This window comes from Acomys russatus, chromosome 24, assembly GCF_903995435.1.
Source record: "Acomys russatus chromosome 24, mAcoRus1.1, whole genome shotgun sequence".
Lineage (NCBI taxonomy): Eukaryota > Metazoa > Chordata > Mammalia > Rodentia > Muridae > Acomys > Acomys russatus.
In genome coordinates this window covers 57959800-57973756 of record NC_067160.1, presented here as the reverse complement: position 1 = coordinate 57973756, position 13957 = coordinate 57959800, and the positions used below count along the sequence as shown (strand labels likewise).

General features: G+C 50.9%; 1 protein-coding gene across 1 annotated transcript; it reads right to left on the bottom strand.

Moving 5' to 3' along the window:
* Positions 1-2834: 2834 nt before the first annotated feature.
* On the bottom strand, positions 2835-4661 carry Lcn9 (lipocalin 9). The gene is made up of 6 exons (XM_051166319.1): positions 4566-4661; positions 4116-4252; positions 3706-3779; positions 3215-3325; positions 3000-3101; positions 2835-2851 (listed from the first exon to the last, which is right to left on the bottom strand). Exons 1-6 carry the CDS (start codon positions 4659-4661, stop codon positions 2835-2837), a joined length of 537 nt encoding a protein of 178 aa, XP_051022276.1.
* Between the last annotated feature and the right edge of the window lie 9296 nt (positions 4662-13957).

Genomic DNA, 13957 nt, shown 5'->3' with positions numbered 1-13957 from the left:
TGGAGACTGACAGATGCCTATCGCAAACTCAGTCACTGTCTGACTGCCGCTGCTGTTGTACCAGATGTGGTGTCCTTACTTGAGCAGATGAACACATCTCCTGTTCATGGTACCATGCTATTTTCTCAATACTTGTCCTTAAGGACCACCAGAAGCAATTTGCTTTCAGTGGGCAAGGCCAGCCAGGTTGCCTTTACAGTTTTATCTTGAGGATGTACTAACAACTCCCCAGCCCTGTGTCACAGCTCAGTCAGAAGGGATCTTGATCGTCTGTCTCTTCCACAGACGTCACATTGGTGCACTGTATTCAGCAGAGCCTGGTCATGTGGTGGCTTCGTGCACAACTGTCCCTGCTGGAGTTCAGCAGGCTGTACCAAAAGATCCGGAGGCCAGGCTGCCTGGGAGTGCCAGGTACCTTCCACCCACCCAACAGAGCCATTTTGCCTGCTGGCCAGTCCTTCAGAAGGCAACTAAGCTCCGCCCAGCCCCACTGCCCCACAGCTAGAGTGCTCCAGGGACAGACTGCCTCCTCTGCAGTATCTTGAAGTAGGCTGCTGGGATCAGCGGAGTAGCCTCAGGGCATCCTGCATGCACTGTGAGAACTAAGAGCAGCCAAGTCTGCCCAGCCAGTTGTCTGGCCACTCCTCAGACTGGGCTGGCCAGAGGCCTGGTGCCCCTGCTCCTCCTCCGGCCTTCTCCACCACTACCGCTCAGCAGTACAGGGAACATTTACCAGATTGTGCCAGGAATGTGGTCCTGGTCCCAGGGGACTTGGGGACCTGGGTTGCCAGCAAAGAAGCAAAAATGCTGCTGATAGTAGGGCGTGGGAAAGGCGGTGGGAAGCCAGGACCAAGAAGATGTCAGTTGAGATGGGGGACAAAAATACATTTTCATTTTAACCTTTTATTTGGAGAGGGTTGAGATTCACATATAGTCATAAGAAGAAATTCAAAGTGGTCCCCAGCACTGCCTACCACCCCCAAGGTAACACTTGTCAACACCAAGATCAATCCTGCCTTGAAAGGTTTTTCCTACTTCCTGTGATGGAGGAGGGAGTGTGTGTGCATGTGAGTACATATGTGCATATGCGAGTGAGCATGTATGCTGGTGTGAGCATGCGTACACGTATGTACACATGTGAGTGAGCACATGTGTATGCATATGTGAGCATATTTGCCCGTGTGGATATGTATGTGTGGCTGTGTATGCATGTGTGCGTGTGCATGTGTCTGAGTGTGCTTGCCTGTGTTGTGTGGGCTTGTGTATATGTGAGTGTATGTGTGTATATGTGAGTGAGCGTGTATATACGCACGTATTGCACATGTGCATATGAGTGAACAAGTGTATGTCTGAGCACACGAGCATCTGTGTGTTTGTGTATGCCTGTATGTGTGAGTGTGTGTGCATGTGCATGTTTGGCAGGGCTGTGCATGCGCCACCTTTGTTGTTCAGAGACAGCACTGCTCAGCACAGCTGGGATCGGATCATCTCGCTGCCCCTCTGTAGCCACCTTGTCTTCTCTTTCCTGACTCTTTGTCCTCTGATCTGTCCCCTTTCCCACAGTTTTGTCATTGATCCTTCTTACACTGACCCAAGGCCCTGGCTTGCTGGAGTCTGTCACCTGTTGCAGGGTTGTGGTCACCAATGAAGCTGCTGTGAGCATCTTTGCAGACTGCTTGTGTGGGTACAGTGTTCCCATCTCTCTGCCCCAAGCCCTGTGGGTTCACGTTCAGGCCACAAAGCACTGTAACTAGCCTTCTATCTTTTGTGTGTTCACCAACACGTGGGGCCAGACCCTTGTTCCAGCTGGGCTGCTATCACAGACCCCCCCCCAGGGAGTCTAGTCCAAGGGGTGGTCAGACAGGGGCCCAGTCCCTCAGTGGGCCGTCCTGGTTCTCTGTCTCCATAGACCCTCATGGGCCTATGTGGGGGTCCTTTATGAGGTGACACTGGGGCCAGTCTCTGGGATGCTCAGATGTTGATCCTTAATACCATGAAGCTCATTTCAAAGAAAGGACCTAGGAATACCAAGTTCTGTGTCCCCAAACATGTGCCTGTCCTCATGCTGGGACCAAAGAAGGGACTTTATTTGGCAAGAATCTTCAGACATCAGGTGAGATCAGCTTGGATGCCTGGGTGGCTTAAATCTAACGACGGAGGAGGAGATGCAGCCACATGCATCCACGTGAAGACAGAGGGAGAGTAGGGAGATGAACACAGGCCAGCATCAGGAAGAGGGTGCACGGCACTCGCTCCACGCTGCCTGGATCGCAGGGCCTCCGGGCTGCAACGCTGCGAGACAGTAAGCCCCAAGCTCTGTGCTTTGTGCACACAGCATGCAGGATAGTTCCACCGGGCCGGCTTTCCTGTCCTGCTGAGACACACTGTGTAAGGCCCTATTTGGATCCTGGTTCCGGGAATACAGCACACGCATTCTTCTACACAGAGCTGTGTGTTCCTTTGCTTCTGCAGGGTAATGCAGTGACGGGCAGAGTATGACCCGAGACGTGCTGCCCATGGTCACTCTGAGATGGACCTCCCTCAGCTTCCGACACTGGCTCCGTGCTACCCTGTCCAGCTCCCAACACCCTGGGCTGCCTTGTCTTGCATGTAGATCAAAATCCATATACCACAGCCGTGTGTGGTGGCCCACACCTTTAACCCAAGCACTCAGGAGGCAGAGGCAGGTGGATGGCTGTGAGTTGGAGGCCAGTTTGTTCTACAACAAGGCAATTATACAGAGACAACCCTGTCTCAAAAAGCCAAAAAATAATAATAATAAAATAAAATAAAAAAAGACACCTACCAGAAGGCCTGATTGGCTCCTCTACTTGCTAGGATAAGCACACATCTGGGGAGACAAGAGGATGTCAAATGGCTTGCTAAGCCTTTCCCAGGCCCCACCCCAACCCCAATCCTCAAGGTGCCCGTGCCAGGCATACCAGGCTGTAGTGTTGGCTTCTCTGGGGCCCTTTCTAGGCCAGAGCAGGGAGGCTTACCTTTCTTTCCCAAGTTGAGGATATTCTGTGAGCCCAGCCCATATTTCTTGCAGACATGCTCAAATCTTTTCAGGAAAGGCTTGCTAAGCCCTGGGATGCGCCCTGGGGGCAAATTTGGGGGCTCTGTGTTGATGGAGGGGTCCCAAGGTACCGTTCCATAATGGGAGACCCTCTACCAGAGGCTGGGGTCCCCAAGAAAACAGGGGTTGGGTTACCATAGAGTCCCAGCACGTGGGTCACCGTCCCATTCTTGATGTTCTGCATGTAGAAGGTGACAAAGGTTGTGTAGTCAGTCTCCAAGAGCAGCACTTTGGTGTCCCCATCATCTGTACAGAGATACAGCTCAGCACACCCTCGGCCCTGGCTCTGGGGCGCCCCTCCCCCACCTGACTGAAGTAGCTTCGGTTAGGCATTGGGAGGGTGGGAGTTTGGGTCCCCAGTGCTGGCTCAGGAAACTAGTATGGATGTGTGGGTGGCAGGGTACCGTGGCCCCTAGCTGCCTGAAGCTGGGCCTCTGCATGCCGCCTCAGCAGTGCTCAGCCTTTTGGGAGTTCCAGACTAGCAACAAACAGCAAGAGAGCGAGGCTGGTGGCCTTTGACTTGCCCCCAGGCTGGGGTGCTCCTTGCTTTACGGGTGGGATGAGTGCTCATCGGAGTGAGCAGGGCCTCAGCTGAAAAGATTCCTGGCTGTTAGACTCCCACTTACAGGTAACTGAGAACTCCCCGGTACTGTCAGTCTTCTCGCAGACCATGACCACCTCTACACACTCTCCTTGCACCCTGGAGGAGAGTGAGGGGAGAAGTAGAGCAAGCACTTGCTCCTTCCCAGTGCCTGAGCCCTGGCAGGAAGTCACTGAGCGCCCCCACCCCCACCCTAGTACCTTGGCTTCCATGACTGACCCCGAAGGGACCTTCCAGCTCATCTCACTGGGAGGAGCACAGAGCTCAGCGACAAGCCCAGCACCCCCTGATCCCATGACACTGATCCCCAAGGAAGAGCTGGTGACAGGCCCACGCACTGGCCAAGTGTACAGATGTGTGAGTGTAGGAAGTTACCACCGGGCGTGGGGACATAGTCTCCCCTTGTTTCAGCTTGGGGGGGGGGGCAATGCGCACATGAAAAGGAAGTCAAACTTCAGGCTGCCGTTCCTCAAGAGACTGATGTGCCGCATATAGAGCCTCAGGTCTCCAGTTTCTCCAATGCGCGTCATGTTATCTGAGGCCATGAAAATAGTGTACCAGGGTCCAGAAAGCTGCAAGGAAAGGCTGAGTCGTCGGGGTCCCGCAGCATCCCAGGGGCTGCTTGGCCCTTGTGGCCATGCTCCTGGGTGAGTCCCTGAACACCGGCTCCAAGCTGGGACACCCTTCTGCCTTCCCAGGCCTCCCTCTGCTCCATGCCTCCCAAAGCTCCTTTGGTACCCTCGGGTTGCCATTAAGGGGTGGGGTGGGATGGAAGGAGCTCTCATGGCCCAGGCACCCTTTCTCCAGATCAGGCCCCCCCCGCCAGTCAAAGGGTGACAGGTGCTCTTCATGAAGCCTGGCCTAGCCCCAGAAGGCTTGGCTCACCCTAGCCAGGTTGTAGTTCCTCTGACCCACAATCTGCAGGTTGTCGTCTGCAGCGCCGAGACCCAGCACCAGGCCCAACACCGCTAGTAGTAACATTCTCTCTGGTGGATGCCTTGGCCTGCACCTCACTCCCTTATGCCTTTTTGTGCTCTGTTGTTGACAGCCTGTGTGGACATCCTGTCCCCAGACATCCTGTGCCCTGTTGGAAGGCAACCAAAGCCCCCAGTTAAGTGTTCACATTCTAGAGATGGCCGCAACACCCACTCGACCTGATGTGACTTGGGTCAGAAAGCAGCGGGGGCAGGGGGACATTGGGACCAGCAGGGTTTGGTCACCAGGCTTGAGCTCTTGCTCTCTGTCTCTAAGCTGGGGAGGGAACACTCGGAGCCTAGATGTTTGAGTCCTGTCGCCTGGCCTCGGGGGTCTCTGTTTGGGGGAGTTTGGCTCCTCAGAAGCCATCTGCGTGGCACGCAGCCCAGGCCTGCGGCAGAGCCAGCCACCCCGCCTGGAGGACGTCCCTGAATTTGAGCTGTGGCTCCAAAACTCCAGGAAAAGAACCCCAGGGAGGGAGACACAACCAAGTCAGCCCCTGAGTGATAGTGAGGGGTCCTGAGAGAGCAGCGCTCTGGAATTTGAGGGTACGGTGGTTCAAGAACACACAGGGTCTGCCATGTTCCTGTTCTGGCCGGAGACGGTGGGAGGTGGTGGTGACCCGAGACCTGAAAATGCTTGCACAGCTCCTACAGATGTGGCGCCCACGGCCTCCAGCACAGGTGCGTTGGTGGCAGTAGAGGAGGAACGGTTCCTTTGAAGGAATAGGGTTAAGCTTGGCAGCCAGGGCCGGAACAGCTCACCCCCCTCAGCAGGCAATGCAGAGGGCAGCCACCCACTGGCGGCCACTTCCCTCCATGGGTAGCTCTGCCAACGATCTGCCTGGGCCAATGTGGTTCTCAGAGAGAGGAAGGTAGGCGGCAGGTGCCACACATTGTAAACCATTGTTAAAATCTCACACAGTTCATGTCAGTGGTAAGTTCTTTGGCTTGTAAGCACCATTTTTGGTGACATTTTCCTATAACAGACAAAGATGTCGGGGTGGGGCAATATGACTCTCCCTTGCTTCCCCAGCTGCCCTGGGGAACAAGTTTGCAATGGCTGAAGCGAAGCATTCCAATCTCTGGTTTGACGAATTGTGTGACTTTTGTTGTTGTTTGTAAGTTTGTTTGAGACAAGGGTCCACGTAGCCAGAGATGATCTTAAATTCTTGATCATCCTGCCTTCATTCCCCCAAATCCTGGCATTTCCCGCAGATACCACCAAGTTCAGTTTGGCTGGTTTTGCCTATATTCAGTCACACACACACATACACACACGCGCGCGCACGCACACACACACACACACACACATGCACGCATGCACGCACGCACGCACGAGAGACATTGAGGCATCAGAGCTGGCTGGCATGCCAAACTGCAGAACAGGCAGAGCAGTCAGCTGCTTGACAGCTGACAGTGAGTGGTGCTGAGCAGTGCGCAGGCCAAGTTACAAAAACATCAGAGTCTCTGGCTGCATAGACACCTGCAAAGCAGAGCATTGGTGAGTGGCAGGAGCAGTAGTAGCAGCAGCAGCGGCAGCAGCTTCCCCAGGGCAACAGTGGCCATAGTAACATGAGACCCTAGACTATTTGGGTCAGGGAAGAGGTGGAGGGCAAGCGGAAGGACAGAAAGCTGTAAAGAGACAATGCCCACAGTCCGTGCACAATGGAAGCATTCTTAAAAGCTGTCAAGATTACAGCACCAAGGACCCCAGACACCCCAGGGATGGGAGCGATCACACCGCCCATGGTCCATGGTGAGGAATCCTGAGTTTACAAGGCTGCGCACTGCTCTAGTGCTGGAAGGACTGAAGGGGCTGGCTACCTAAAGCTAACCAAGAGTTGAGACACTAGAGGGCGCCACCTGCTGCTGCGCCTATCTGACATCTACTGTCTCTGGCTGCTGTCCAACACCCAGAGAAACAAAACTTGTCAAGGCCAGCCTGTTAACTACATGGGTAGAGCAAAAGGAACCCAACTCGATGACTAACATGTCTAGAAATCCCAGAAAAGGTGCCTGCCGTGGCCCATCTGGAAGGAGAGAAGGTGAGTGGGACTGGCCCAGGGTTTGTGGGTACCACCCCATCCCTGTTGGCACAGCCACAGATGCTCAGTGACTACCTGCATCCCACTCTGCAAGGCTCATAGCTACCTGTGGTATCCTGTGTCTGCTGAAGTCAAGGTTACACGCAGTGATATGCAGAGGTCCTGAAAGTGCCTGGTGGGTGCTGTTGACACAGGCCAGGCAGTAGGTGACCTATGAAAGACAAGGACATTTCCCCTCACTGTAGAAAGTTCTCTTGCAGGTCCCCTTGAGCTGGAAGTGACAGGTGACAGGTTGGCTGTGAACCACTTGACATTGGTGCTTTCAGCCACTGAGAACCTCTCCAGCCCTGCACGATGCTTTAGTGTAATTCTTCCTTCAACAGTTGAAGAAGAATTAGAACCATTTCTAAGATGCCAAAATGACACGAGGAAAACTCACCCAGCACCCAAGGAAATACTTGGCCCCGCTGTTGGTGTCAGGAAGGTTTGAAGGACACACCCCCTGGGGGGACACAGGCAGCGCCCACAAGCCGACAGCAGGAGGAAGTCACAATGCTGCTGTGAGAGACAGGCAGATAGGCTGACTGGGAACCACGGGCATGGACGTATCCAGAAAAATTTCCCCTAGATGACTATAGATTCTGTCGAGTTGTCAGCATTTAACTTCCCACGCCCCTGAGGAGTCTGGAGCAAGGGCGCTTCACCCACGAAACTGGGCTGGTGTGACTCAACCACAAGGAAGCAATGTCTCTATAAGCAAGCCTGTGCTCATAGGCGAGTCCAACGCATTTCAGTGGCATCCTATGAGGCCATGGCTCCCTGGTGTTCTGCGAAATGGGGCAAAGTTCTCAGTTTTGTTACTATAATGAAGTACCTGAGGCAGACAGATTTTATAAAGAAAAAAAGTTGTTTTGTCTCATGGTTCTGGAGGTGCAAGATCAAAAAGTCATGTCTGGGATGGAGGCTCTGCTGGCAGGGTTCCAAGACTCAATAAAATACTTGCAAAACAAATCCAAGATCATATCCAAATGATCACCATGGTCAAGTGGGCTTCATCCCAGAGATGCAGGGATGACTTAACATACGAAACTCAGTGTAATCCACTATATAAACAAACTAAAAACAAAACAAAACAAACAAACAAAAGAAAACCCACAGCTGGGGGCGGTGATGTACGCCTTTAATCCCAGCACTCGGAGAGGCAGAGGTGGATCTCTGTGAGTTCGAGGCCAGCCTGGTCTACAAAGCAAGTCCAGGACAGACAAGGCTACACAGAGAAGCCCTGTCTCAGAAAACAAACAACCAAAACCCCACAAAACAGCATAATCATCTCACTGTATGTTGAAAAAAACTTTGACAAAATCCAACACCCCTTCATGATAAAAGTCTTGGAGAGATCAGGGATACAAGGCACATACCTAAACATAAAAAAGGCGACAGGCAGCGAGCCTACAGCCAACATCAAATTAAAAGGAGAGAAACTCAAAGCAATCCCACTAAAATCAGGAACAAGACAAGGCTGCCTAGTTTCTCCATATCTACTCAATCCAGTACTTGAAGTTTTAGCTAGGGCAGTAAGACAACTGAGAGAGATGAAGGGGATACAAATTGGAAAGGAAGAAGTCAAACTGTCACTATTTGCAGATGATATGGTCGTGTACGTAAGCGACCCCCAAAATCATATCAAGGAACTTCTACAGCTGATCAACACCTTCAGCAAAGTGGCTGGATACAAAATCAACTCAAAAATAAAATCAGTACTCTCCTATATACAACTGACAAAGGGACTGAGAAAGAAATCAGGGAAACAGCACCTTTTGAAACAGCCACAAACAATATATAACATCTTGGTTTAACCCTAACCAAGCAAGGGAAAGCCTTGGAAGTAAAGAACTGAAGAAGAAGCCGGGCGTGGTGGCGCATGCCTTTAATCCCAGCACTCGGGAGGCAGAGGCAGGCGGATCGCTGTGAGTTCTAGGCCAGCCTGGACTACAAAGTGAGTCCAGGACAGCCAAGGCTACACAGAGAGACCCTGTCTTGAAAAACCAAAAAAAAAAAAAAAAAAAAAAAGAATTGAAGAAGATATCAGAAGATGGAAAGACCTCCCATGCTCATGGATCGGGAGGATCATCATAGTAAAAATGATCATCTCACCAAAATCAATCTACAAATTCAATGCAATTCCCATCAGCATTTCAGCACAGCTGGGTGTGGCGGCACGTGTCTTTAATCCCAGCACTTGGGAGACAAAGGCAGGCAGATCTCTGTGAGTTTCAGGCCAGCCCAGTCTATAGAGCTAGTTCCAGAATAGCTAGTACTACACAGAGAAACCTTGTCTCAAAAAACCAAAATCCTAACACAATTTTGTTGAAAGAACAGTACTCAATTTCATATAGAAAAACAAAAACACTAGGATAGTTAAACCAATACTGAACAATAGAAGATTTCCAGAGGTATCACTGTCTCTGATTTCAAGAAGTACTCCAGAGCTGTAGTAATAAAAACTGCATGGTATTGGCATAAAAACAGACATGTTGCTCAATGGAATGGAACCAAAGCCCCAGACATAAATCCACACACCCATGGACACCCTGTTTTGTTTTGTTTTAAATAAGGAAGCCAGAAATACACAATGGAAAAAATAAAGCATCTTCAACAAATGGTGCTGGACTAACTGGATGTCTGCATGCAGAAAGGTGCAAATAGATCCATATTTATCTCCTTCACAAAACTCAAGTCAAAGCTGGGTGTGGTGGCGCAGGCCTTTAATCCCAGCACTCGGGAGGCAGAGGCAGGCAGATTGCTGTGAGTTCAAGGCCAGCCTAGTCTACAAAGTGAGTCTAGGACAGGCAATGCTACACAGAGAAACCTTGTCTCAAAAAACAAAAACAAAAGAAAAGAAAGAAAGAAAGAAAGAAAAACAATCAATAAATAGCACCTCATGAAACTGAAAAGCTTCTGTAAGGCAAAGGACACCAGAAAATTGACAAAGAAGCAGCCTACAGACTGGACAAAGATTTTCACCAACTCCACATGTGATAGATACCTAATATCCAAAATATATAAAGAACTCAAGAAACTAGACATCGGCAAACCAAACAATCCAATTTTAAAATGAGGTACAGCTCCATCCATTTGCCTGAAACAGGGTTTCTCTGTGTAGCCTTGGCTGTCCTGGAGTCGCTTTGTAGAGCAGGTTGGCCTCAAACTCACAGCGATCCTCCTGCCTCTGCCTCCCGAGTGCTGGGATTAAAGGCGTGCGCCACCACACCCAGATACCACAGTTTCTTTATCCATTCTTCAGTTGAGGGGCATCTAGGTTGTTTCCAGTTCCTGGCTATTACAACTAAAGCTGCTATGAACGCAGTTGAGGATGTGCCCTTGTTGAATGGTAAAGCATCTTTCGGGCGTATGCCCAGGAATGGTACAGCTGAGTCTCGAAGCAGAACTATTCTTAATTTTCTGAGGTTTGCAGGAAAATTAATGGAACTGAAAAATATTATCCTGAGTGAGGTAACCCAGACCCAGAAAGACAGGCATGGTATGGACTCACTTATAGGTAGACAGTAGCCATAAAGTACACGAAAGCTATGCTACAATCTACAGACCCGAAGAAAGGAAGGAACAAGGAGGGCAAAGGGAAGGATGCTTGAATCTCACTGAGAAGGGAAAATAAAATAGGCGTCGGGGGTGGATGGATGGAGGGAGCTCGTGGGAGGGAGGGTAGGGAGAGGAACAGGAGGATCAAGTATGGAGGGCGAGAGAACTAGACTCAGTGGGAGGGGGGCTTCTCTGGGACAAGCTAGACACCTAGGACAGTGGGAACTCCCAGGAATCTGTGAGTGTGACCATCGCTAAGACTCTTAGCAGCAGGAGATGTGGAACCTGAAGTTCTCCTGTAACTAGGCAAGGCTTCCTATGGAGGGATGAGGACACCAACCCAGCCACCAGACCTCAGGCCCACAATTTGTCCTGCCCACAAGATGTTCACCGGTAAAGTTGGAGCAGAGAAAGAGGAAACGGCCAACCAATGACTGGCCCAATCTGAAACCCATGCCACAGAGACAGAGTCCACCCTGACACTATTGGTGATGGTCTGCTATACTCGCAGCCAGGAGCCTAGCATAACTGTCATCCAGCAGCTGGTGGAAACAGATGCAGAGACCCGCAGCCACATGTCAGGCGGAGCTTGGGAGTCCTGTGGAAGTGTTGGGGGAAGGATTGAGGGAGCCAGAGAGGTCAAGGACAACACAAGAAAAACTACAGGATCAACTAACCTGGGCCCACACGTGCTCATGGAGACTGAACCACCCACCAGAGAGCATGCATGGGATGGGACTAGGGCATCTACACATATGTAACATGTACAGCTCGGTCCTCGTGCGGGACCTCCAAACAGCAGGAGCAGGGGCTGTCTCTGACTGCTGCCTGCCTTTGAATCCCTTTCCCCTAACTGGGCTGCCTTGTCTAGTCTCAATAGGAAAAGATCTGCCTAGTTCTTTGACAAGAAAGGGAAGGGGAGGAGGTCAGAGGGAGAGACTGGGAGGAGAGGAGGGAAGGCAAGCTGCAAACTGGATGTAAAGTAAGTAAATACATATTTATTTTATTTATTTATTACGCCTGCATGTACACCTGCAGGCCAGAAGAGGGCATCAGATCACATTACAGATGGTTGTGAGCCACCATGTGGTTGCTGGGAATTGAACTCAGGACCTCTGAAGGAGGAGCAGTCCGTTCTCTTAACCTCTGAGCCATCTCTCCAGCCCCCAGTAAACACGTATTTTAAATGTGGTACAGATCTAAGCATAATTCTCAACAGAAAGATCCCTTGGGCATATACCCAAAAGATGTTCCTGCCTATCAAAAGGACATTTGCTCAACTATGTTCATAGCAGCTTTATTCATAAAAGCTAGCACCTGGAAACAATCCAGATGTCCCTCAACAGGCAGAGCTCAGGGAACCCTGCAGAAGGAAGGAGGAAGGACGGTAGGAGCCCGGGGGGTTGGGGACACCAGGAGAACATGGCCCACAGAACCAAGTAAGCAGGCCTCACAGGGGCTCACTGAGACTCAGGCGGCCATCACAGAGCCTGCGTGGTCTTCACTGGGTCCTCTGCATGTGTGTGTGGCTGTGTAGGTTGGGGTTATGTGGGACTCCTAACAGTGGGGAGTGAGCGGGGTGTCTGACTCTTTCGCCTGCTCTTGGGACCGTTCTCTCCTACTAGGTTGCTTTTGTCCAGGCCAGACGTGAGGGTTTGTGCCTAGTCTTGTATCTTGTTTTGTTGTGTTCAGTTGCTTTCCCTGGGAGGCCTATTCTTTTCTGAAGGGAAACGGGAGGAAGAGTGGATCTGGTGGGGGGAGGGAGGGCGGGGGATGGAACTGAGACAGGTGGAGGGAGGGGAAGTGGTGGTCAGGACGTATTGTATAGGAGAATAACAAAAATAATAATAAGTGTGCGTGTTTGTGTTTGTGTGTGCACACGAGTACGTGTGCTGTGCATGTGCATGCATGTGTGTTTGTGTGTGTGCATGTGTGTGTTTGTGTGCGTATGTATGTGTGCACATGTGCATGCATGTGTGTGTTTGTGTGTGTATGTGTGTGCATGCATGTGTGTATGCATGTGTGCATGTGTGTGTTTGTGTGTGTTTGTGTGTGTGCATGTGTGTGCACATGTGTATGCATGTGTGTGTATGTGTGTGTATGCATGTGTGTGTGTGCATTGTGTGTGTGTGCATGTGTGTGTTCACTCTGGACTGGGCACAGTGTCTGGCTTATTATTCCAGCTACTCAGGAGGGTAAAGAGGGAGAATTGCCTTCCATGCAGGAGTTTGACTTCAGCTTAGACAGCTTAAAATGTCAAGCTTGGAGCAGAACAAGCAAAGTCATTGGGCGTCTGGGGGTACAGTTGATAGAGCACTTGCCTGGGCCCTGTCCCCAGCGCCACACAGAGCAGGCACTGTGGAAAATGCCTGTAATGCCAGCACTTGGGAGGTGGGCACAGGAGAGTCAGAAGTTCAAAGCTGTTCTCGGCTACATAGCAAGTCGGGTGCCAGCTCAGGCAACGCAGAGACATAACTCCACACAAATACAAAGCCCCAGGGCTGAGCCATGGAGCTGCATCCTACTGGTTTGTTGGCTCTGTTTCTTAACAATTAAACTTTATTATACAACCCAATAGAGCCAACACTGGTTGACCTAATCTTATCCCCTGTAGGGCTGACTGCCTTGGGGTTTAAATTCCAAACAGTAAGCTTTAACTGGCAGGTGCTCCGTACAGGTATCAGTGCTGTTGGCTGTGGGAAGCGGCTGGGAACTGGGGTGAACAGCCTCTGTAGGAAGATGTGGGCCTCAGCCACTCCTGCTTGAAGAGCATCCAGGTGGAGGAAAGGGAGGGCGGCGGATGCTGGGCCTCACGAGGCAGTGAAGGTCAGATACAGACTGGCATGAAGGGTGGAGTGGTAAGTGGGAGTGCCAGCATCGCCTCTAGGTGGACACACAGCCTGGTCTCTTCTTTAGTGAGCAGATTAGGGACCTGCCTAGGAAATGTGGGTTCACCTTAGAATATGGTGTTTTTCTGTCCCAGAATTCTTTGCTGCTAGGGTCTGCCTCCCGTTCTGAGTCCTGAATCAGGAGGGTGGAATTTGTTTTTCTTCTCTTCTTTTTCTCGTGGATGCTGGTCAGAGCCTAAGCACGTATTTAAACTTCCTAACTCACATTTTGGGTTTCCTGAGTTTTCGAGGCTAGAAACAAACAAAAGACGAATACAGGGTTGTGTTATAATTACACATAACTGTGTGGCGATAGTGGGCTGTGTGATGCCTACAATAAAAGCCTGTGCTCCGTTCGTGGGCAGAGAACACACAAGGCAAAGTCTGAGGACATCGGAGAAGGTTAACAAGTAGTGTCCACAGCAGGATGGAGGAGGCAGGGAGGGAGAGAGGGAGGACATACAAGAATCCCAGCACACATGCCACCCCAAACCTCTCTACGAGGAAGAATCAGTGATTAGAAAAAGCGCCACAACAAAAGAAGCAAGAGCAACAGAATGTTCTAGGTCTTTTCATGTTTCCAGTGGGACCAAGTCATGTCCTCTGGCCATGAGGAGTCCATCAGAGAGGCACCAGCATTGTGATGCTGGTGACATCACCATCACAGAAGAGTCACACACTACAAAAGCAGTGGATACAACCAGGCACTTCACTCAGCAAAGCCCTAGTGATATACTCCCCAGGGAATACTTGTCCTCAAAGAACAT